Here is a 26039-nt window from a genome sequence, read left to right on the forward strand (position 1 = left end):
TTTGTAATCCACGAAAGGACATCGCCACCTATCCCATGACTTTTTACTTTTCTTAGAAGCCTCTCATGAGGAACTTTGTCAAACGCCTTCTGAAAATCCAAATAACCTACATCTACTGGTTCACCTTTATCTACATATTTATTAACTCCTTCAAAAAAGTGAAGATTTGTAAAGCAAGACTTGCCTTGGGTAAAGCCATGCTGACTTTGTTCCACTAAACCATGTCTTTCTATATGTTCTGTGATTTTGATATTTAGAACACTTTCCACTATTTTTCCTGGCACTGAAGTCAGGCTAACTGGTCTGTAGTTTCCTGGATCACCCCTGGAGCCCTTTTTAAATATTGGGGTTACATTAGCCACCCTCCAGTCTTAAGGTACAATGGATGATTTTAATAATAGGTTACAAATTTTTACAAATAGATCTTAAATTTCATTTTTGAGTTCCTCAGAACCCTGGGGTATATACCATCCGGTCCAGGTGATTTACTACTCTTCAGTTTGTCAATCAGGCCTACCACATCTTCTAGGTTCACCGTGATTTGGTTCAGTCCATCTGAATCATTACCCATGAAAACCTTCTCCGGTAAGGGTATCTCTCCAGCATCCTCTTCAGTAAACACTGAAGCAAAGAAATAATTTAAAATTTCTGCGATGGCTGACCTAACCCTTCCCTCCTGGAGACACATCCTCAGTGCAAAAGGACAATACACCACCTGGAGAGCAGGTCCTTGCTTCAGGATCCTTTCCTGCTATACCAGGTTAATGCTCTCCAATCATGAGAACTTCTTCCTCCAAGGCAGCACCAGGGCTGCCAGTCTGAAGTTGGGACTTGGCTACTATACCCCTTAAGCTCTCATCTATATTCCTCTCTGTCTGCCTCAGTTCCTCCAGGTCTGCCACTCTAGCCTCCAGAGATCGGACTCATTCTCTGAGAGACAGGAGCTCTTTGCATCGCATGCACAAGTACAATTTCTCATACATGTGACACTCAATGACTGGGAAGCCCCCCTCTTGCTGCTGGACTGCTGCCTTCATCTCAAATTCGTTCAGGTCCTAGTTAAGTTTTAGGTTGCTATGAGCGTAGGAATGTGTCTGTTATGCCCGGTCGCAGACGGCTGCGACCACTTATGCTCACCTCTTTCTTTGCTGCCTTGACACCATTGAGGAAAGTAGCGGCCTCCGCCAGCCACCTCCGGCCTGCCTGGCGTCCCCGGGACGCTGTGGGCGCTGCCGACCGCCATCTTGCCCCCAGGATCACTTACGTGCGCGTGCATGGGCCAGTCTTATGCACGTCATGGCGGGAACCTCGGGGGTGTCCCCTCCGGATGACGTCTTTACTCCACGATACTTAAGACGGCTGGCCCAGACCACTGACAAGTTAGCAACGAGCTCCCTCATTGCTGAATCCGCTTCGCTCACTACGGACTTCCCTTTCCAGCTCCTGCACTCTTGGCGTGAGACGCTCCGGGTACCCGCTCCTCGGGGGCCCTTTCTCATCTCTGGCTATCCACTCCTCGGAGGGCCTTTTCACCTTGGACTTCTGCATACCCCCTGCTTCCCAGGGCTACTGCTGGGACACTCTCTACTGTGAGTACCTAGACTTTATGGAGATCTACTGAACCATCTCTTGTGGGAGATCCTCTCTGATGTACCCCGCACTGTGGGCGACTACCGTACCATCTCTAGGAGACCTCGTGAACACTCTATTTATTTATTTATTTATTTATTTATGGCTTTTATATACCGACATTAGTATGCAAACATCATATCGGTTTACATTGTAACTAAAAGGAAGGAAAACACTCTAGTACATATTCATGTAAAGCTAATGCAGGAAAACTGCAAAACCATGCGCAAAAACTCTCAGCAGCTTTAGAGCTGTTTACTATTGAGAGCTATGATAAGAAAGTTAAGAAGTTGGGTAAAAGACATGGAAGGGGACGGGGAGTTATGTATGAGAACTTGTATTGCCCTGTATCCAAAATGGTAGGGGGACCATAAAGGGAAGTAAAAAAAATGACTTAAAGAGCATAAAATATTAACATGGCAAAATTATTTATTTAAAATATTTGTATCCTGCCCGGTCCAGAATCCACAATGGGTCAAACCATACATAAAAATAATAATAAAAAAATAAAACGTAATTGAAATACCACAGATATAACTCAACTAAATATAACCTCTTCAAGAAGATTTTCAAAGCTTTCCTGAAGGACTTCGCTATTATGAACAGCCGAATCTACTGCGAATATATTTCACTGATGTAAAATAATTTTAAAACATATCAATGATTCAAGCAATAGCACTTCTAGACGTCAGCTTCTAGACCAGGGGTCGGGAACCTTTTTGGCTGAGAGAGCCATGAACGCCACATATTTTAAAATGTAATTCTGTGAGAGCCATACTAACTACAACCCACCCTCCTGACTCCCCCAAGACCTACCAAATTCATTTACTACAACCCCCTACTCTCCTGACGCCCCCAAGACCTGCCAAATTAATTTACTACAACCCCCCATCCTCCTAAATCCCACCCCCCCCGACCTACCAAACGTCCCTGGTGATCCAGCGGGGGTCCAGGGCTCACAGACAAATCTTTAATAAAAAAGTAAAAATCTAACAAAACCCCCACCTCCTGATGCCCCCCAAGACCTCCAAAATTAATTTACTACAACCCCCCACCCTCCTGATGCCCCCCAAGATCTCTAAAATTAATTTACTACAACCCCCACCCTCCTGACCCCCCCAAGACCTGCCAAAAGTCCCTGGTGGTCCAGGAGTGATCTCCTGGACTTGGGCTGTCGGCTGCCAGTAGTCAAAATGGCGCCGACGGCCCTTTGCCCTCACTATGTCACTGGGGTAGACCAACGGCGGCGGTACCCCGTGTGACATAGTAAGGGCAAAGGGCCGTCGACACCACTGGCAGCCGACGGCCCTTTGCCCTTACTATGTCACAGGGGCTACCGCCGCCGTTGGTCGACCCCAGTGACATAGTGAGGGCAAAGGGCCGTCGGCGCCATTTTGACTACTGGCAGCCGACAGCCCAAGTCCAGGAGATCGCTCCCGGACCTCTCCTGGACCCCCAGGGACTTTTGGCAGGTCTTGGGGGGGTCAGGAGGATGGGGGTTGTAGTAAATTAATTTTGGAGGTCTTGGGGGGCGTCAGGAGGGTGGGGGGTTTTGTTAGATTTTTACTTTTTTATTAAAGATTTGTCTGTGAGCCAGATGCAGCCATCAAAAGAGCCATATCTGGCTCCCGAGCCATAGGTTCCTGACCCCTGTTCTAGACCAAGAATAGATTCAGATAATTATATTAACATGACAATTTTACGTCTTGCCAAAGTGATACATAAAGTGATTTAGAATAAAAAGGGAATATATGTATAAAACCCCTCGCCTTCTCATTTCGCTTGTTCTGGCAAAGCTCCTCGGGCAATGCTAAGAAGTTGGCACAGTGTCTGCATTTGCGGGAAGCGCAGCTAACAGTGCTGGGGACAGAGGAGGCGGTTCGGGCACAGTACTGCAGGGCCGCAGAGACGCAACCGCTACCTGGCAACAGCAGCATCTGGCGCATCCCCGCTCTCCGACTTCCCGCGTGCTCTGGAGCCTGCGCACTGCGGATAGCAGCAGTGGCAGCAGTAGTCGGGGAGATAGCAGCTCCGGACAGGCGGTAGAAGATGGCGGATAGCAGCACGTCTCTGAAGGGGTTGCGGGAGCAGATGGGTAAGACGGCGGTCTCTCGGTGTCTGCACTTGACAGGGTGCTGTTTCTCTTCGGCTGTTGCTCGTGACTCTAGGCTGCGGAAACAGCTCCAACGGCTATGTCGACTCCGTTAACTGTCTGGGGGGAGGGGGGAAGCTGGGATTGGGGAAATAACTTTTCTGGGGTTTCAGATTCTGTCTGGAAAACGTGTACCGTTCCCTTGTGCGTAGGCCTTCCTCCGGCCTGGAATTTGTAAAGTTTCTGTTGGGTGGGAAAGAGACACCCGGCTCTTCTGACGGCCGGAACCATAACAGAGAGGAGAGAGCGGCTCAGAGATTGAGGATGTGGGGGGAGGGGCTGCACCGCACCACTGCGGTTACCCCAAAATTTGCCAAAAATGTTTAACAAACACAAAAATGAATGTAAAGCGGCAAGAAAGTTTGGGGCCTGGCGAAGTTCATGGAGACGACTTCTGACGGCTTTATACCGTTAAGCTCAACGGAGGGAAATGCAGACTGTACTTGCTTATTGTAGGGAATCGGAATAAGATGAGCAGATAGTCAGATCGACTTAGTTTAGAGCGTTTTACTAAATAAGTATGGCATTAATGATATTCTATCAAAAGCATAATAATATTGACATGGATATTTTTAATTTCCAAAGTCAAAATTTAACTGCCCACTAGGTAGATTTGTATATAGATTAAGATTTTTCAAGTAGTTCCTTTAGAAGGTGGGGAGAAAACATATATGTAGTTAGAATGAGAGAGAGTATAAAATTAGTTTTCTCATGTGATAGCTCCGATGAACTTCTGGTAGAAGGAAACGGTTAATTAATTTGCAGATCACAGTCCTTTTAATATAATAATTGAAAATCTTCGTTCAGCATTTATTTCAAATTAAATATGCAATTGTTCTTAGCTTAGAATCTCTTACACAAGTTGTTGCTAATGAAATGAGAAGCTGAATCTGGAAACCTAATTGCTTCCGCTGGATGCAGATTTTTAAATGAAAGAAAAAATATGCAAACTTGATCATCTGTTCACTACAGAACCTAAAGTGTACTGTTCACTTCATTTTCTAGATGCTTTTGATGTGTGCTAGACATTATGCACACATTTTCTTCAATTTAATACAGGAGCGTACCATAATATAGTGTCTCGATGAATCATGTTTGTTTCAAGAGGATACAATTGAATATCAACAACTAAATTATGATGCATTATTTTTAATTCACTGGAGAGAAAGCAAACATTTTAAAGGTAGTCATACCAGGTAAGGTGGTGTATATGTGCAAGTTAGGGTTCACAAAGAAAATAAAACAGGTTATTAGCAACCTCTTATTTCTTTGGTTCAAATTAATATTTTTTGCTTTAAAGCCTGAAGCCCAAGAAAATTGTGCAGAAGTCAAAATTGATAGCACAGTTTAAGATTGACTAGATTCGGGCATATTTCAGCATCTGCAGTGAAAATTCTAGACTAGTTATTTGCCATGAGATATTCACAAACAAGCAGTTATGATTGGAATGGAATCATACCAGTGCTGTAAATGGTCCACAGATTTGCAGAAGCAATGTTCTGTGCACTCAGAATTTCTACTAAAATGAAACACGAAGACTAAATGCCTTGTTTAAAAACTGTAACTTAAGAGAATGTACATATAGAGGTTAATTTTAAAGCCCTACACATGTTATTTGGGTTGGTGCGCTGCTCGGATTGTAAGACGTGCCCAAGTACACGTGTATCTCCTGGGATGCGCATAAATCAAAAAATTAAAAACAGAGGCGGGGCATGAGCTGGTTGGGGGAAGACCAAGAGATGTGTGTGTAAATATATGCACAAGCACGTGCCGGGGGTCCCTACAGTGTAACTTTACTTCTGCTATGGCTGGCGTGTAAGTAAAAAAATAAAACAATCGGGCTAGTAGCGTGGTTTTAAGGGTCCGATCCATTAACTAGGCAAATTGGGAATGAACTGGGAAAATGGGTAATTGCATCAGTGTGTGTAACCTAGCAAAATCCCTTAACTTACACAGTAGAGCCGGCATTTGGGCACGTCCATATAAAATTGCTTGCACATGGTCATGTGTGCAGCTGATTTTATAACATGCGCACATATGTTGTAAAATGGCTATGTCCATTTGTGCGATCTGGCATACATGTGTACATATACGCCCGCACACCAGAATGAAAGTTACCATCATAGTATTTATTTACAATTTAAAGTCTGCCGTTTTACCATGATCTGTTCATAGTAGACTTGCATTACATATAAAAATGTATTTCAAAGCATTATGATTTGATTTAAGAATATTTTATAAAGACAAGATAGTATGGATTATGTACCATGCACACTTCCCAGGTGATTGAATGCATTCTGCTGTTTTTCCTATGTACCAAATGATCTGGAGAGGAATACGACGAGTGAGGTAATCAAATTTGCAGATGATAAAAAATTTATTCAGAGTAGTTAAATCACAAGCAGATTGTGATAAATTGCAGGAGGACCTTGTGAGACTGGAAAATTGGACATCCAAATGGCAGATGAAATTTAATGTTGATAAGTGCAAGCTGATGCACATAGGGAAAAATAACCCATGCTGTAGTTACACGGTTAGGTTCCATATTAGGAGCTACCGCCTAAGAAAGAAATCTAGGCTTCATAGTGGCAGTCAAAAAAACAAACAATGTTAGGAATTATTAGGAAGGGAATGGTGAATAAAATAGAAAATGTCATAATACTTCTGTATCGCTCATGGTGAGACCGCACCTTGAATACTTTGTACAGTTCTGGTCGCCCCATCTCAAGTTGCGATGGAGAAGGTATAGAGAATGGTGCCAAAATGATATAGGAGATGGAACTCCTGTGAGGAAAGACTAAAGAGGTTAGGGCTGTTGAGCTTGGAGAAGAGAAGGCTGAGGGGGGGATATAATAGAGGTCTTTAAAATCATGAGGTCTAGAACGTGAACTTGAATTGTTTGTTTACTCTTTCGGATAATAGAAGGACTAGGGGGCACTCCATGAAGTTAGCATGTAGCACATTTTAAAACTAATCAGAGAAAATTCTTTTTCACTCTGCACAATTAAACTCTGGAATTTGTTGCCAGGGGATGTGGGTAGTGCAGTTAGTGTAGCTGGGTTTTAAAAAAGGTTTGGATAAGTTCTTGGAGAAGAACCTGCTACTAATCAATTTGACTTAGAAAATAGCCACTGCTATTACTAGCATCACTAGTGTGGGATATACTTAGTTTTGGGTACTTGCCAGGTATTTATAGCCTGGATTGGCCACTGTTGGAAACAGGATGCTGGGCTTAATGGACCCTTGGTCTGACCCAGTATGGCAAGTTATGCTCTTATGCTATTTTTACAGTTCTACAGTAGCCATCATTCTTATTGCTTACAAGTAGAGAAATATTCTAAGAAACTTAGTGCATTCATATTACATAATGACCTGCAGACACCTGAAGTGTTAGTGATAATTTGCACTTTTTCATGTTTAGACAGTTTTGTCAAGTAGATGTCTTGTGAAGAAATATGAATGTTTGGTTTATGTTCTGAATTGCTCAGAAGGTATGCAATCATATTACATGGGAATTGAGATTTTTTACACTAGTGCCCTTTCAAACCTGATTTGCCATGGTTCAGATATGTGCTGTGCTTTTTTGTATTTGCTATACTGTATATGAAACTCATTAAAATGCAACTTTCCTAGCGTGTAGCCAGATGGACTCAGGACCAGTGGGTTATGTGTTCTTCTGCAAGCAGATGGGAGACGGAGTCAGATTTCAAAGCTGACATCGCCCTAGATATACCCCTGCAGTGAACTCAGCTCCTCAGTATCTCTCCGTCTCCTAGCAGATGCGGACACTATCCCACACACTAGCAGTGTTAGGAAAATTACAGCAAGAAGAAAAAAATTACCTTAAAGAAGATCGAGCCCCGCTCTCCTGCGGTGATACCTAAGGGTCCCTCCCCCAGTTGAGAATTCCTGAGGTGAATTCCGATATCCCACAAGAGGTGTGCCTTGGTCCGGTAGCTGGTTCCCGGCACGGACTTAGCCCCAGAGTGGCTGAAAGGCAGTGGGTGCATAACCGAGCACGGCGGTGAAGGTAAAACCCTCTCCCCCAGCAGCTGGAGACCATCCGGCACATGATCGATAAGCACCAAGACCAGGTAAGCAGAAATCATTAAATTCAGATCTCTGGTCTCCAGAGCTCGAATTGCCATACCGGTAAAAAGGGAGCACCGATTGGTTGAGCAGCCTTGGTTGGGCTAGGCCCCGATCCGGTGCAAGGGTCCACACACGTGGAGACCCTTGGGGGGGGGGGCGCCATCTTGCGCGCGGGGGGTTGTCGGCACCATCTTCCCTTCTCGACCGGTGGTACGCGAGGGGCAGGCCAGACGGCCTTGCGCCTAACTTGTGCGCGTCCAATACAGACACACGCACAATTGAACGCACACCGCGCACACAACTGAGTGCACTCCGTGCGCATAACTACATCCACAGCTGTGCTTACAACTACACGCGCATATTGAAACTTTACCTGTGCGCCTAGACGTAGAGACAATGGCACTGGCGTCCAAGAAGGCCAGAAGGCACTCTCTTTGCACAGCACATCCTGCCACATAAGAGCCACGCAGGCTGAACTGGAGTCCTGCCTATGTCAGCATTGCGAAGGAGCCCAGGGGGGACCAAAACCTGGTCCCTCACTGTCTGAAGATGGGTCCAGAACTGCTGTATATGATAGCTCCAAGATGGCTATGCAACTCCAAGATGGCTCCAAGATGGCTTCTCCACAAGAGGGCACCTCAGGGGCCCCTACCCCAACTCTCCCTGGGATTAACATGGACCCAGGAACCTTCTCCTGGTTAGAATTTTTCCAAGGGTTGCAAGCCTTCGTTCAGGCACAATCAGCCCCGGCTGCGCCCCTGGCTCAACCCCTGCCGGAAGCACAAAATCCTCCCGGCCCTACTCGTATGCCTAACCAAGAATTTCCCTGACTGGGACCTGGACACCTCAGATGATGATGGCGGCTCCCTGCAAGAAGGAGAAATCCCTCCAGGTCTGGAACCATACTGAACCATGCTTCACTTCTTCCACAGGGATGAGTTATCAGCCTTTGTTTCCCAGACTCTGAAGACTCTGGGTATTCCAGGCACAGACCCTATGGCGGAACCAAAGAAGAACCCCATCTTGGTGTCCCTTTGTAAAGCCTCATGCTACTTCCCAATGATGGAAGCCATCCAGGAACTGAGTGAACTGGGGTAGGATGCCCCGGAGGCCAGCTTTAAAAGAAGTTGGGCCATGGAAGCCTTATACCCTCTGGAAACGACCAAGGTATGCCTGCGTTTTCAGAAAGTGGACACCATGGTCTGTGAAGTCTCAAAGCGAACAACCATCCCCTTTGAGGGAGGGGCTGCATTGAAGGATACTCAGGATAGATGATTGGAATCCATTCTTAAGCAGGCCTTTGATGCAACAGCAATGACACTGCAGATTGCGTCCTGCTGCGCACTGGTGGCACGTTCCTGCTTGCTCCTCTCAAGAGAGGCAAATAACTCCAGAACTTATACCGGTGAGACGATGGAACCTGCAGCAGCCTTCCTGACGGGCGCAAGCTCAGATCTGGTGCATACCTCAGCCAGAGGAGTAGCCTCGATAGTGGCAGCCAGAAGACAACTATGGCTGCGGAATTGGTATGCTGATGCAACCTCTAAAGCAAATCTCACAAGAATGCCCTTTAAAGGATCTCTCTTATTCGGAAGTGAATTGGAGAAGTTAGCCAGCAAGTGGGGTGAATCTCCAGTGCCTCGGCTACCGGAAGACAGGGGTAAAAGATCCCAGTGCCCTCCACCAGAAGAACCAGCGGCAGAGGCTCATAATGCTTTAGATCCTACAGGAACTTGCAGTTCCAGGCACCTTGTCCCACCGGAAGGTCCCAACCCTTTTGGAACCGACAGTCCAAGAGAGGAACAGGCCCGGGGGCAGGCTTCAGCCATGCTCTCCAATGAGAATGGGCTGACCCATCCACAGGAAGAGGAAATAGGGGGTTGACTTTCCCTCTTCTACCAAAGATGGGTCAAGATCACGTCGGACAAATGGGTACTAAACATCATTCCAGAAGGTTACTCTGTGGAGGTCCGCAGCAACCCTTGGGACAAATTTATGATGTCACCCTGTCACTCCCACACCAAGAGACTGGCAGTGGAAGCCACTCTGGCAAGACTACTCGGTCTGAAAGCAATATCTCCGATTCCTATGCCCCAACAATATACGGGGCGCTATGCCATCTATTTTATTGTTCCCAAGAAGGAAGGATCATTCCGACACATCTTGGATCTCAAGAACGTCAACCATCATCTGTGGATACTACACTTACGCATGGAGATTCTTCGCTCCGTAATAATGGCAGTACAACCAGGAGAGTTCCTAACCTCCCTGGACTTCTCCGAAGCCTACCTTCACATTCCACTCCATCAAGATCACCAGCGTTTTCTACACTTTGCGATACTGGGTCACCATTACCAGTTCCGAGCACTACCCTTCGGCCTAGCAACCCTCCCCAGAACATTCTCCAAAATTATGGTGGTCGTGGCGGCAACACTGAGGAAGGAAGAGATCTTGGTACACCCTTACCTGGACGACTGGCTGATCAGGGTAAAGTCTTCGAAAGAGAGCCGGCAGGTGACCAGCAGAGTCAAGAACCTATTGCAGGAGCTCGGTTGGGTTGTGAACACAGGGAAGAGCAGTCTGCAGCCCTCTCAGTCTCTAGAGTACCTGGGGGCCCGTTTCGACACCAAACAGAACAAAGTCTTCCTCCCCCGAGGAGAAGGAAGCTGATGGAACAATTATGACGATTGATGACCAATGCATGCCCCAAGGTATGGGACTACCTTCAAGTCCTCAGCCTCATGGCAGCAACCCTGGAGGTCGTCCCGTGGGCAAGGGCCCACATGCGACCGCTCCAGCATTCCTTACTGTCACACTGGAACCCACTGTCCTAGGGCTACTCAATTCGCCTCCAACTACTAGCAGAGAGATGTTCTCAGCTTCAGTGGTGGCTACAGGAAGACCACCTAAGCAGAGGAGTAAGCCTATCCCTACCGAACTGGATCTTGCTCACCACAGATGCGAGCCTGCGAGGGTCGGAAGCCCACTGTCAGGAACTGATGGCCCAGGGACAATGGAGCAAGGAAGAGGCGGGATGGAACATAAACCGCCTGGAAGCTCGAGCAGTCAGACTAGCGTGCCTGCGATTCAGCCACAGACTCCGAGGCAAAGCAATTCAAGTAATGTTGGACAACACTACAACGGTTACCTACATCATCCACCAGGGAGGAACCAGGAGCCAGCAGGTGTCTCTGGAGATAGATCCTCTCATGGCATGGGCAGATATAAATCTACAAGGGATCTCGGCCTCCCACATCGCAGGAAAAGATAACATCTCAGCAGATGTCCTCAGCAGAGAGAGCCTGGACCCAGGGAAATGGACGCAGTCGACTAAATCGCTGGGGCCTCCCAGCCATGGACCTACTGGCCACCTATCTTAGTGCCCAAGTCCCCAGGTTCTTCAGCCACAGACGAGAGCCACACTCCCAAGGGATTGACGCTGTCGTTCAGACCTGGCCGGAGGAAGACTTACTATATGCCTTCCCCCCCATGACCACTACTGGGTAAGCTCATCCGCAAGATAGAACACCACAGGGGACTAGTCTTACTAGTGGCCCCGGACTGGCCAAGACGCCCATGATACGCAGACTTGCAAAGACTCCTTTCGGGGAGCCCTCTGTGCCTACCTCCACACAGGGACCTTTTCCAGCAGGGCCCGATTCTTCATGAAGATCCATCTTGATTCTCTGTTACGGTCTGGCCCTTGAGAGGACTCGCCTGAAGAAGCGCGGTTACTCAAAGCCCGTGATTGACACCCTGCTCCGAGCACGCAAGTTCTCAACATCCCTGGAATAAATACGGACCTGGAGAATATTCGAAGCCTAGTGCGAGGACTGCGAGATACTCCCGCAGACAGCTAAGATACCCATGATTCTGGAGTTTCTACAGGACGGTATGAAGAAGGGCTTGTCACTCAACTCCCTCAAGGTCCAAGTAGCCGCCTTCTGCTGCTTCAGAGCCGAAATGAACGGTATCTATCTATCAGCTTATCCGGATTTGACACATTTCCTAAAAGGAGTTAAGCATCTTCGACCATCCCTAAAGTGGCTGGTGCCCCTATGGAACCTCAATCTGATATTAGATTTCCTAGTGGGGGCTTCCTTTAGACCAACGTGCGGTCTGTCACTACGCCTCTTAACATTGAAGACGGTATTCCTGGTGGCAATATGTTTAGCTTGTTGCATCTCCGAACTACAGGCACTATCCTGTCGGGAACCATTCCTTAGGTTCACCCCTGTAACCATACAGCTGCACACTGTCCCCTCCTTCCTACCGAAAGTGGTTTCCAAGTTTCATTTGAACCAGGCCATCTCCCTACCATCTCCGGATGCACATAAGGTCTCAGAGGACTCCCGCCTTCTTCACCATCTAAATATTGGCAGACTCTTGGTGCGATACCTGGAAAGATCGGAACCAGTGCGCGGTTCGTTTTTCATAGCGGGAAGAAACAAGGAGAAGCGGCCTCGCGGGCAACCATAGCCCGCTGGATCAAGGAAGTAATCAAGGCAGCCTACATAGAGGCAGGAAAGCCTTTACCACTGCAGGGTGTTTTGAACTAGGGGTAGGCAACGGCTTCATTCTACTAGGGCCCAGGCAGTATCTTGGGCAGAAACCAAGCTGCTATCGCCCTCCGAGATCTGTCAGACGGCGACGTGGTGCTCCCTACACACCTTCTCCAGGTTCTTCCGCCTGGATGTTCAGGCCCGAGAAGATGCAGCCTTCGCAAGGGCAGTACTAATTGGGCCACAGGCAGCCTCCCGCCCTGTCCTGGAGTAGCTTTTGTACATCCCACTGGTCCTGAGTCCAGAATCCATCTGGCTACATGCTAGGAAATGGAGAAGTTACTTGCCTGATAATTTTGTTTTCCTTAGTGTAGACAGATGGACTCATCATCCCGCCCACGGCTGCTCCAGAGAAGGAGGACCCTGTAAAGCGAACCTCGAGAGTAAACAAATACGGGTAAGCCGTTGCCTACCCCTAGTTCAAAACACCCGCAGATAGTCTGGCGTCGGCGGTAACTTAGTTGAGTGCACTGGCGGTCTCCAGTTTTGAAACCAGTTAAATTAATTTAATCAAGTTTGAGAAGTTTAATCAAGTTGTTTATGCAAAGATATATATCCACAATGGCTTTTCGAGGAGGATACTGAGGAGCTGAGGTCACTGCAGGGGTATATCTAGGGTGACATCAGCTTTGAAATATGACTCCATCTCCCATCTGCTAGCAGAGGACTGCTCCAGCGGGCCTGTTCCAGCGGGACCAGACCGTGCGAGGCCTGCGCAGCCGGCGCCGAGACCCACCGGGGTAAGGCCCTAAATCGCACCCTCACCCCGGCAGACCTCCATGCCGACCACGAGGCACCGATTCGAGACCCCAGGCACCTCCTTCAGCCCTCTTCCGGGCCGGCAACCAATCAAAATCTACCGCAGCGCCACCAATCGCAGCAGGGCCAGGAGCCCTTTAAATCACCCGCGGCGACGAAAACCTACCTCTTCTCTGCCTGCTCCAGCGGGACCGGACCGTGCGAGGCCTGCGCAGCCGGCGCCGAGACCCACCGGGGTAAGGCCCTAAATCGCACCCTCACCCCGGCAGACCTCCGCGCCGACCACGAGGCACCGATTCGAGACCCCAGGCACCTCCTTCAGCCCTCTTCCGGGCCGGCAACCAATCAAAATCTACCGCAGCGCCACCAATCGCAGCAGGGCCAGGAGCCCTTTAAATCACCCGCGGCGACGAAAACCTACCTCTTCTCTGCCTGCTCCAGCGGGACCGGACCGTGCGAGGCCTGCGCAGCCGGCGCCGAGACTCACTGGGGTAAGGCCCTAAATCGCACCCTCGTCCCGGCAGACCTCCGCGCCGACCACGAGGCACCGATCTGAGACCCCAGGCACCTCCTTCAGCCCTCTTCCGGGCCGGCAACCAATCAAAATCGACCGCAGTGCCACCAATCGCTGCAGGGCCAGGAGCCCTTTAAATCACACGCAGCGTCTAGGCGTCGCACGCCGTGCGTCGCACGCCGAAGGAGCACGACAAAGGGGCTGGCCCCTTTGTGCGCCCCTTAGTGCAGCCCAGCAGAGCAGCCCAGAAGCCAGGTCTCCATCCCAATCGGCTTTCAAGGTAAGCCCAACACAGCCTCGCCCGCTTATTTAAGGCAGAGCCTTCCATTGGACCTAATTCTATTATCACTTGACTTGCCCCACGGGGTAGGACCCACACAGAGACCACCTCCCCCATCTGGATACTACTAACCTAGAGTTTCCCCTGCCTTCTGGCCATACGCCCGCTCTTCTCTCCACCATGCACCCCCTAACTATTCCCATCATCCACAACCAAAGGTGGAGAGCACCTAAGCTCCCTACACCCCCCCATAACTGCCAACAGAGGCTCAGGCCCATCCTGCTGACACCCGTCACCCAATGTCTCGGCCTGGCTCTCTTCTTACTCACGCTGCTAAACGCGCAATCCATATCCAAGAAAACTCATATACTCAATGACTTCCTATCCGACTCAAAACCTGACATCTGTGCCATCACAGAAACCTGGTTAAAACCCACCGACACAGCTCTAATCAATCAGCTTCCCATCCAGACCTACGACCTAATGTCCATACCCAGATGCAAAAAAAGAGGAGGAGGCCTCCTCCTGGCAGCCAAAAAAGTGCTAGGTCTGACATTGCAGACATCCAATACCATAGCAAATATCGAATTCGCTCTATTCAACTCTAAACATCTGACTATCGTGCTAATCTACGCCCCACCTGGAATGCTGGAATCAGACCCTTTCCCAATCATAGAACTAACAGCAAAACACCTAAATTCCGGAAAACCGGCCATATTGATGGGAGACTTCAACCTCCACGTGGATGTCCATCCTCATTCCTCCAACTGCAAAACTCTTCTCTCCTCCCTCAACCATATGGGTTTCAGACAAATTGTGAAAGAACCTACCCACAAAGCTGGTCATACTTTAGACCTTATATTCATAAACGAAGGATTTTCATCCCACACTACCCCAACCTGCCTTGCGGTACCGTGGACCGACCACCGAATCATCTCATCAATGTTAGAGATCTTCGAGCCTCCTCCCCAAACAAATCAAACAATCACCATATCCGTCAGGAAACAGTGCTCAGGAGATCACCTCAGCGAACACCTGACCAAGGAACTAATGAATCTGGACCTTACTGACGCCAACTCAGCTACATCATCATGGATCAACATCACTAACAAGGTTGCAGATAAAGTGTGCCCCATGACAACAAAATCTATCAATCCGGACAAAGACAACAGGAAACCTTGGTTCACCACAGAGCTGAAGTCACGTAAACACGAGCTTAGATGCAAGGAAAACCAATGGCGAAAAAGCCCATCTACAACAATCCTACTCACCTACAAATCATGCCTCAACTCATATAGAAACGAAATCAACAAAACCAAGAAAGAATTCTTCTCCAAAAAGATACACCACTTCTCATTTGACTCAAGAGCCCTCTTCTCTTATGTATCAGCCCTCACCAAACCCCCCGGACCCAGCATCCCCCAGGACCCAGCATCTCCGCACACAAGCTACGCAAGCAACCACAGCCCTCAAACATCGATATCACCCGTTCTACAACCCAACCCATACACAGCAATGCTCGAAACCCTTGAACCCACGTCCACCTTAGAAATAGTGAACATCCTTAAGAAGATAAAACCGTCCTCTCACCCTCTAGATCATATTCCCTCAAACCTGCTGAGTTCAATCCCTGACATCATTGCTAAACTAGTCGCAGATATCATTAACCACTCTCTCGCCCAAGGCCAAGTACCTAACCAACTCAAGTTGGCAATGCTCAAACCTCTCCTCAAAAAACCCAACCTTCCCACCACAGATCCTGCTAACTACAGACCTATAGCAAACCTTCCTATGATAGCTAAAATTATGGAGAAAGTTGTTAACAGACAACTCTCAGAATTCCTTGACGACAACAATATCCTCACCCCTAACCAATTTGGATTCCGGAAGACCAAGAACACCGAATCACTATTAGCCACACTATCGGACACCATTATCTTCAATCTGGAAAAAGGCCAACCTTGCCTCCTCGCACTTCTGGATCTCTCCTCAGCGTTCGACACCGTGAACCACTCGAGCCTCTTACAACGGCTAACTGACATCGGCATTACAGGAGCAGCTTTCAACTGGTTCAAATCCTTCCTAGAGAACAGAACATACAAAGTCAAGATAAACAACAAGGAATCTCACCCCATTCAATCCAAAATGGGGGTACCACAAGGATCCTCGCTCTCCCCCACCCTTTTCAACATATATCTTCTCCCACTCTGTCATCTACTTACTAACCTCAATCTAATCCACTTCTTATACGCGGATGACATTCAAATTCTCATCCCTATAACGGATACTATACACAAAACCATGGCTTACTGGAATAAATGCCTCACAAACATCAACAATCTACTCGCCAGCCTCAACCTAGTTTTAAACACTAACAAAACCGAAATCCTTATAATAACACCTGAACACTGTGTCCCGCCCATCTCCCTAACCACCAGCAATTCTCCAGATACCGCTGGATACACCACCTCACCTCAAGTCAGAGACCTGGGTGTACTTCTAGACAATAGACTCAGCCTCAACAAATTCGTAAATAACACTACAAAAGAATGTTTCTTTAAATTACAAGTTTTAAAGAAACTAAAGCCACTTCTACTCTACAGAGATTTCCGCACAGTACTTCAAGCCATCATTCTCCTGAAATTGGACTACTGTAATTCACTCCTTCTGGGCCTTCCCGCCTGCACCACCAAACCCCTCCAGATGGTCCTGAATGCCACAGCAAGAATTCTCACCAACGCCAAAAAAAAGGATCATATCACCCCTATCCTCCAGCATCTCCATTGGCTTCCTATTAAATACAGGATACAGTTCAAAACCAGCATGATGATTCATAAGGCCCTACATAGCATCTCGCCACTCAACTTAACCTTCCAGCTCCAGCTACACACTTCCAAAAAGCCGACCAGAAGGGCATACCAGAACAGAATGATCACCCAACCTGCAAGATCCTCCCTGAGGAAACGCGCACTATCAACAGCGGGCCCATCTCTCTGGAACTCTCTACCACCAGACATTCGCCTTGAGCCGTGCCATACTACTTTTAAAATGAAACTCAAGACTTGGCTCTTCCTACAAGCATTCCCAGAGAGCTAAGAGCAGGAAGAATGACAACCCTCATGTCTTACAGCAATAATGTAATGTTTATTTGCTTTATCTTTGTGTTTTAATTTGATTCATGTTGTAATCTGCTTTATAATAGTTTTAATTGTTCGATATGTTCCATGTAAACTGCCTTCCAGGCGATAGTTATCTCTGTTACCTGTAAACCGGAGTGATATGTATATTATACAGGAACTTCCGGTATATAAAAACCAAAAATAAATAAATAACCCACTGGTCCTGAGTCCATCTGTATACACTAAGGAAAACGAAATTATCAGGTAGGTAAGTTCTCCATTTTGACATCTGTGCATGACAAAGGTCCTACTGTAGGCACTCTCACTCTGAATTTATAAGGTATTGGATCTCTAAAATTTGTATTTTTCAGCATTCAGACAGGTTAATAAACACCAGTGGTTTATGCACTTCTACCAGCAGATGGAGACGGAGCAAAGTTGACGTCACAGTACTATATACTCCTGCTCTGACATCAGCCAGCCAGTATTCTCCATCTCCAACAGATGGTGGACAAGCATCTCCCTACTGGGGATTGCTTGTTTAAAAAAAAACAACAGAGAGAGGTCACGTGATGTGGTGAGCTCGGAGAGACGTGTCTACTCGGGGCTCCGGGTGCTGAATCGCCGAAACCAGTAAAAATTTAGCGTTTCATACCTCCTTAGGATCACGGGCAGAGCCTCAGCTTGAATATTGGGTGCAAAGCCTCTCGACGTTATCCTGCGAGCCGGAGATGACCGCGAAACCGCCGTGGAAAGAAAAAATAAAAACGCTGGGAGCCGAGTCCAAGATGGCCGATGGACGCAGAGCTTCAGACGGCACAGGGCTGGATGATGCGGCCGTGGAGAAGACTGACTGCGGTGGTGGTAGCAGCTTTGGAACACAAATTTGAGGGTATAAATGAAAACTTCCTGGCTGTGAAGGAGTCTCTAGGCGATATAGGACGCAGGATTGACAACGCGGAGGGCAGGCTATCTGCGGTTGAGGAAGATCACCAGGCCCTCACAGCACGTGTAACAGCGCTGGAATCCTTTGCAAAAATGGCGGAAAATAAGCTAGAGGACTTGGTAAATCGGGCCCGTCGAAATAACCTCAAATTCCTGGGCATTCCGGAAGATGTGCAGGAAGGGGATCTACAGGCTTTGCTGATGGAATGGCTCCCAAATGCACTAAACCTGCCAAATCTGACAGGGAAAGTGGAGATTGAAAGGGCGCATTGCCTTGGCCCCCGGAGGGACTCTGACAGATGCCCGAGGTTGGTGATAGCGAGATTCCTGAATTGGGCGCAACGGGCGACAGTTCTTACAGCCTTTCGCAAAACCAAAGAACTGAGAGATAAAGATCACAAGGTGGTTATCTTCCAAGATTTCTCAGCGGCCGTCGCAACCAAGAGGCGTCTCTTTTCTGGTATTTGTAAAGAGCTCTTCAATCAAAATATCAGGTTCGCCTTGCAATACCCTGCTTCGTTAAGAATCTGGAAAGAGGGCACTGCGTTCACGTTTGAAGACCCAGATAAGGCGGCTGCCTGGTTAAAGAATTCGTCCAATCCGCCTTGATAATACAGAAGGCCAGGACTACCCAGTATTCAGTATGGTCTAGGGCTTATACCATAACGCTGTTGAGACTTAAGGCTGCACATGAGTTATGAAGGGTAACTGAGAACGATATAATCTCTAACAGGTTCCACTGGGAGGAATTACATAAGTTGAGTATGTATACTGTTCAGCGTAAGATAAGGGGCAGAGCTCGGAGGGGGTTCAGCACCTGAGCACATATATGCTGACCTCTAGCCCGCTTTCTGACGGGCTATCATGTGTTTTTGGTTATTTATAGGGGGGTAGGGAGGGAAGGGTATATGGGCATAGGACTTCTTGTCATGCAGCGGGGATGTGGGGTATGTTCCTTTCAGTTTGGAGGGGGGTTGGTGGCCCAGGCTGGGGGGCCGTCACCACATATGGGTAATGTGTCTTTAACAGCATTTTCTACCGGTTTGGTGACCAGATAGGTAAGATACGCTATATATCTTGGAATGTGGGAGGTATTGGCTCAAGTGACAAAAAATATTGAGTGCTCTTCAAAAGCAGAAAGTGGGAATAGCTGCGCTCCAGGAAACCCACTTAACAGCTGCTGAAAGTTTAAAATTGAAGAGACAATGGGTCGGATATTGTTATTCCTCTCCGGCTAATAGCTGTAAGGCAGGGGTTTCAGTGCTGATTCATAAATCCTTGAAGTTTGAATTGTCTACCCAAATTGTGGATTAGCTGGGCAGGTACCTGATACTGATTGGGCAGCTACAAGGTCGAACTATTACCATATGTACTCTGTATGCGCCAAATGTGTACTATTACCAAATGTGAACTATTACCATATGTACTCTGTATGCGCCAAATTGTATAATTGTATATTTGTTTAATTGTTCAATCTGTTTGATGTAATTTTCTGTTCCTTGTTCCGTGTAAACCGAAGTGGTATGCACTAGTGCATGAACTCCGGTATATAAAAGCCTTTAAATAAATGTGTATGCACACTCTTTTTTCAGGGAATTAGCAGGTCGGATTCTCACTAACATGAAGGGACCCCTAATTATGATGGTGGATTTTAACTGTGTAAGCGACCCAAGTGTCGATAAATCTCATCCACCAAATATTATACCGGATTTATCTGGTAAGGGGGTTTCATACCTATGTTCTGAGCTTCAGCTGCTTGACATCTGGCGGACCATGCACGCTACTGAAAGGGACTACACACATGTCTCCAAAGCTCATTCTACCTTATCTAGGATTGATTACATTTTGGTCTCGACTTCTCGTTTGCTAGAGTTCCCCAGGCAAAAAATAGGACCAACAGAGATTTCGGACCATGCATTAATTTGGGTAGATATTGATGATGGTGTAGGGGAGAATAGGATACGCCTCTGGAGATTCCCAAGTCATCTTAAGTGGCGATGACAATTTTAGGGAATTCATGCAGAGAAAATGGAGAGAGTATGAGTATCATAATAAAGCACACAAGGGCGAACCCCTGGGCTTTCCTGGGCTACCAGTAAAGTGGTAATGAGGGGGGGCCATTACCTCATATATGATAGCTAAATCAAAGCAATGATCAAAAACATACTAGACCTGGAAAGGCATTTGGTACAGGCAAAGCGCAGCTTGGCTCAGTGGAATACCCACAAGCCCAAGTGGAATATAATGATATTTTGAGAGCATTGAACACACTCCTACCTGAGCGTGTCTCAACAGATGCTGAGGGGCGGGAATCAAATTCTTCCGATTCGGGAACAAGTCGGGGAGACTAATGGCCAACATGGTACGTCTGGCGCGGGGTTCTACCACTATAGATAAGTGGAAAAAGAGCGATGGCAGACCATTAGTGTTGGGGGTGCGGATATTTGCGCGGAATTTCGCAAATTTTACACATGTCTGTATACTGAGGACGGGGGAGGTCTCAGGAATAGGAATTCTTTCAAGGTTTGCATGTTCCACAAATTAATACACAACAGTTAGAATTCCTGAACAGACCCATTGGGATAGAGGAGCTCTGGGAGGCAATTCACTACGAGTAAAAACACACAAAGCCCCGGGACCTGATGGATAAGTTCAGAGTTACTATAAATGTTGGAGCACCAAGTAGGAGAGGATCTTCTCCGTTTCTACCAGGAGGCAACAGAGGGAATGGGCACTTCCCTGTGGAAAGAACTAGAGCTTTAATATGACAGTAATTGGAAAAAGCCTGGAGAAAGACCTGTCTTCTCCGGTGGCATATAGGCCAATTTCCTCTGCTAAATTTCGAAGGCTAAATTGTTGCTAAAATCCTGACGGATAGACTCAGTACGGTCTTTTCCAGATATTATCGCACCTAACCAGGTGGGTTTTGTTAAAGGGAGGGCTATTAGTACCAACATGACCAAGCTGCTTCCTTGCCATGGAAGAATGTAAGACAAAGGGGATTGCAGCATGCTAGTAGGCTTTGACTCAGAAAAAGTCTTCGACCGGGTTGTCGTGGGGACTATCTTTTTTCTGTTCTCCAAAGATATGGTTTTCAGGGAGAAATTTTACGCAGCATAGGGATGCTGTATCATGATCCCAGGTTCACGATCATGGGCTAACGGCCCACGTTTTTGCAGACTTTCGTTTACACAGAGGAACAAGACAGGGGTGTCCATTGTCCCCGTTACTATTCATTACTGTAATAGACCCCCTTTTATGTAAAATTGAAATGGATACACAGATACAGGGGTTTCGATGGAGAGGCCAGGAATTCATGGTGTCTGTTTTTGTAGACGATGTCTTAGTATTTCTGACTTCCCCGCAGAGGGTCTTTAGAACGGATTTTACAGCACCAGAGATTGTTTGGGAACCTTTGCAGGCCTGAAGATAAACATTGAGAAATCAGAGGCCATGGATCTGACTGCGGCAGTGAGGGCTGAATGGAGGGGGGAGTTCCCCTTAAAATGGGGTTAACAAGACCATGAAGTACTTGGGTATTCTCCTCTCTAGGGACCCGGCTAAACTGTATGAAGTAAATGTTCACCTGATGTTGACCAATATGACTAACAAATTTAAATTGTGTGAGAACTTGCCGTTGTCCTTGACAGGGAGAATAGCTCTTTTAAAGATGCTGAACTGCTGTGTTGGCTTTACACATCCTTCAATAGATCCCACTTTGGCTAACCTCGGGAGATATAAACAGTATTAATAAGATAGTGCGGAAGTTCCTTTGGAGAGGACGTAAAGCTAGGCTCTCACTGATACATTACGGCTTGAAAGAAATCAAGGAGGTTTGGTATGCCCGAGCTGGAGAGATTATAATCTTGTCTGTTTATTACGCCATATCCGAGACTGGTTGGATGGGAACAGGCATATACACACAATCGAATTCCTAATGGAATGGTGCAGTCCTTATAGCCCCGCTGCCCTTATACAGCTTCCGGGATCACTGGTACCAGCCCATTGTAAAAGGAGTATGATTCTCTGCTCGGGTAGGAAAGCCTGGCGTTTCTTATGCTTAAATAAACTAAAATTGGGGACATGTTTGACTCCACATATTCCGCTGAGGGGAAACCCCCATTCCCTGTACATACCAGGATCAGTCCAGACTGCTGGGTTATGCCTCCCCTCCAGCAGATAGAGTCAGAGAGAAAACTGAAAGCACCCCCTAGATATACTGGTGTGCCACCTGCCATCCTTCAGTATTTCCTCTGACTCCAGCAGATTGAGAGACATAACCTGCAGTCCTGTATATCCTGACACAAAATCTTTTTCAGGTGTCATTTATTAATTTCTTGACTTGTACTGTCTAGATCGATTAGTTATTTCTCTGTTTAGTTTAAAAAAAAAAAAAAAAAAAAGTGGGACTCTTTTAGTTTCTTGTTGTTTCCCTGTTTTCAGCGCAGCGTGCTATTCTTTTACAGGCAGGCTGAGAGAGCTTTGCTCTCCTTTATTTTCCCGGTTGGTGTCCCTTTGGTCGGGGGGAAAGTCGGGGGAAAGGTCCCGGTCACCCTCCCCCGTCTGTTCCTGCTTTATTCCCAGGGGTTTTTTTCCTCCTGAAGAGGGCTTCTGTTTTAAAAAAAAAAAAAAAAGCTTAAAGGCTATTTTAAATTCAGCGTGAGGACCCGTAAGTCCTGTTGGTGACAGGCTGTGGTCCCTTGTAGCCTAGCCTGCCGCGCGAACCAGGGACTCCGGAGGGGGTGAGGTCTCTTCACCCGGTGATTTTTTTTTCCCCTTGCTGTTTTTTTGGCGCGAATCCCTGCTCCCAACCAGATACTCACGGTTCTGCCGTAGGATGCCCCGAGCTTCGGCCTGCACGGCCTGTGGCAAGGCGGGGGGCGCGACTCTCCAGGGAGGGTCTCTGCTCCCATTGCATTGCCGGGGGCGAGGGACCCTCCCGGGGGCCGAGCGCTGCTCGCAGCGCAGCTTTTCGTCCCTCTTCAGTGCAATCAGGAGCCTGGCAGCCGCGCGGTCATCAGCCCCGCCCCCCACTGTTAGGGAGCCGGCGGCCATTTTGACCACGCGGCAGCCTGCTGATTCGGCATCGGAGGAGGAGGATTCTGCTCATATCTCTCCTCCTGCCTTGAGCCCGTGCAGTGGATCCGAATTGGATGCTCCTCGAGCCCCTCCCCCCCCGGGACCAGCCCGCGGGGGGCCTCCAAAAGGAAAGTACCCTTTTCTTCAAATTTGTCCTATTGATGCACCAGGCATTTTTAGACGCGGAGGCAGGTTGGGAGCCGGATGAACCCCCTCCCCCTAAGGTTCCCAGGGTCTCTCCTGAGCGGGGCAGAATCTCTCCTGAGCGGGGCAGGTCTGGGCCTAGGGACAACGCGGGGGGTTCATATCCCACCAGACTTTATTCATTAGGCGGCAAGGGGGTCCGGTAGCTCTGGATCTCACTCAGGGGTCTCCGGATGGCACAGGATCGCCGGATGGTACGGGGACAGAGGTCTCTGACGCTCCGGGGGCGCTCGAGGGCGATTGACCCCAGATCCTGCGCCTGTTTAGCAGGATGAGCTTAACTTTTTAATCCTTCATGTTTTGAAGGAATTAGAGATCCCCAGCGCCACAGACAGAACACTTACACTTCCACGGGGGACATAGCTATGGCAGGTTTAAGGGCTCCCCCACAGTCTTTTCCCTTACATGCCAAGGTTTTACAGCTAGTTTCCAAAGAATGGGAGGTGCCGGAGGCATCACTGAGAGTCAGCAGGGCCATGAATAAATTATATCCCCTGCCTGCAGATTCTTTGGATATTTTTTAAAGTCCCTGCCGTGGATTCTGCAGTGACGGCTGTGGTTAAGCACACTACCATACCTGTCACAGGAGGTGGTGGCTTTGAAAGATCTCCAAGACAGAAAGTTAGAAGTGCTGTTAAAGCGCATCTTTGAGATAGCGGCAATTGGGGGTCCGAGCAGCGGCATGTAGCAGTATGGTTCAGCGCGCTACTCTCCGCTGGGTCCAACAGTTGCTTACCACACAGGAGCTACCAGCCGAGGCTGAGCAGGGCTAATTGCGTGGAGGCAGCGGTTGCTTACACGGCGGATGCCTTGTATGATTTGTTGAGAACCTCGGCCCGCACTATGTCATCGGCGGTCGCTGCTCGGCGTTTACTCTGGCTTAGGCGTTGGTCGGCTGATGCCTCGTCAAAATTGCGCCTCACATCTTTTCCCTTCAAGGGGAGTTGCTGTTTGGGGAGGAGCTAGATCAGCTTATCAAAGACTTGGGGGAGAACAAAGTGTATAAGTTACCGGAGGACAAGCCCCGTTCGTTTCGCTCTTTTGGGAATGTACGATCCCGCTTTCGGGGACAACGCCGGTTCCGTATGGGAAGGGGGGCTCCTTTCCCACAGAAAACAGCAGGTTCCCAGGTTTCAGCCTTGGTCTCCTTCCTTTCGAGGCAGGCGGCCACAGCGTCTGGGATCCTTGCAGAAACCTCCTCCACCGGCAAGCCTTCGCAATTGAAGGCGTGCAGGCCCATTCCTCCCTCCCCTGCATCGGAGGTCGTTTGTCCCTGTTTTGGGAGGAATGGGTCAAGGTCACGTCGGATTCAGTGGGTTTCTCGACGTAGTTCTTACGGCTAACGAGTGGGACTTTGCTTGGCCCCTCCGGGATCTTTTTTATGGTCTCTCCCTGCGGTCCTCAGGAGAAGCGGCAGGTTATCGCCCACACTGTGCAACAGGTTGCGATTGCTGGGGGCGATATTGCCGGTTCCTCCGGAGGAGACCAGAACAGGCAGGTATTCCATTTACTTTCTGGTCCCAAAGAAGGAAGGTACGTTTCGCCCCAATTTTGGATTTAAAAAAGTGAACAAGGCATTGCGGGTTCCCCGGTTTTCGGATGGAAACACTAAGGTCTGTTATTGCGGCCTTCCACAAGGGAGAATTTTTTGGCTTCTTTGGATCTGGCCGAGGCGTACCTTTCATATCGGGATCAGGGAACGTCACCAGAGGTACCTCGGTTCACAGTTCTGGGGGAGCACTTTCCAGTTTTGCGCCCTCCGTTCGGGCTAGCCACGGCCCGAGGGTATTCACCAAGGTTCTCGTCGTAGTTGCAGCTATCTGCGACGTCAAGGAATTCTGGTTGCATCCCTATTTGGACGATTGGCTCATCCGCGCAAAGTCGGAAGAGGCGTGCCGACGAGCAGTCCAGTCGGTCGTGCAGCAACTTCAATCGCTAGGTTGGGTAATCAACTTTGCGAAGAGCCAGTTGGTCCCGAGTCAACAGTTGGAATTTTTGGGGGCGCGCTTCGATACCTTAGAGGGCAAAGTATTCCTCACGCAGCAGCGCCTAGAGAACCTGATGTCTCAGGTGCAGACCTTGCTAGCTCTACCGTTGCCTACGGCTTGGGATTATTTACAGGTCATTGGACATATGGTTTCTACTCTGGAAATGGTGCCGTAGGCCTTTGCTCATATGCGGCCTTTACAGCGAGCTCTCCTCTCCCGCTGGGACCAGAAATCGGAGGATTACGGTGTCCAATTGCCGCTGTTGAGCCAGCTCGGTCCAGTTTGGCTTGGTGGCTGATCCCAACAATTTATTGCAGGGGGTGGACCTAGAGCCGCCCCCCGTGGATCGTAGTGACGACGGATGCCAGTTTGACAGGCTGGGGAGCGGTCTGTCAGTCCAGCGCGGTTGCAAGGCCTGTGGACCCCTCTTCAGGCAGCTTGGTCCATCAACCGTCTGGAGACCAGAGCGGTACGTCTCGCCTTACGCCACCTTCTTCCATTGGTTCGAGGTCGGGCGGTGCGAGTTCTATCGGACAACGCAACCACGGTAGCGTATATCAATCGTCAGGGCGGCACAAGAAGTCGGCCGGTGTGGAGGACGAAGCGTCGCTGTTGATGGCCCTGGGCGGAACGTCACCTAGCCGCATAGCGGCTACCCACATAGTGGGCGTCGACAACGTACAGCGGATTATCTCAGTCAATACTTGGATCCCGGA

At 48.4% G+C, this 26039-nt stretch overlaps 1 protein-coding gene across 1 annotated transcript in view; it reads left to right on the plus strand.

Moving 5' to 3' along the window:
- Positions 1–3473: 3473 nt before the first annotated feature.
- Positions 3474–26039, plus strand: part of MAP7D3 (MAP7 domain containing 3) — a 948456-nt gene continuing 925890 nt past the window's right edge. The window contains 1 exon segment of the mRNA XM_029607816.1: positions 3474–3724. Within this exon segment, the coding sequence (XP_029463676.1) occupies positions 3679–3724 (46 nt within the window). The 5' untranslated portion in view covers positions 3474–3678.

This window comes from Rhinatrema bivittatum, chromosome 6 (assembly GCF_901001135.1).
Source record: "Rhinatrema bivittatum chromosome 6, aRhiBiv1.1, whole genome shotgun sequence".
Classification (NCBI taxonomy): domain Eukaryota; kingdom Metazoa; phylum Chordata; class Amphibia; order Gymnophiona; family Rhinatrematidae; genus Rhinatrema; species Rhinatrema bivittatum.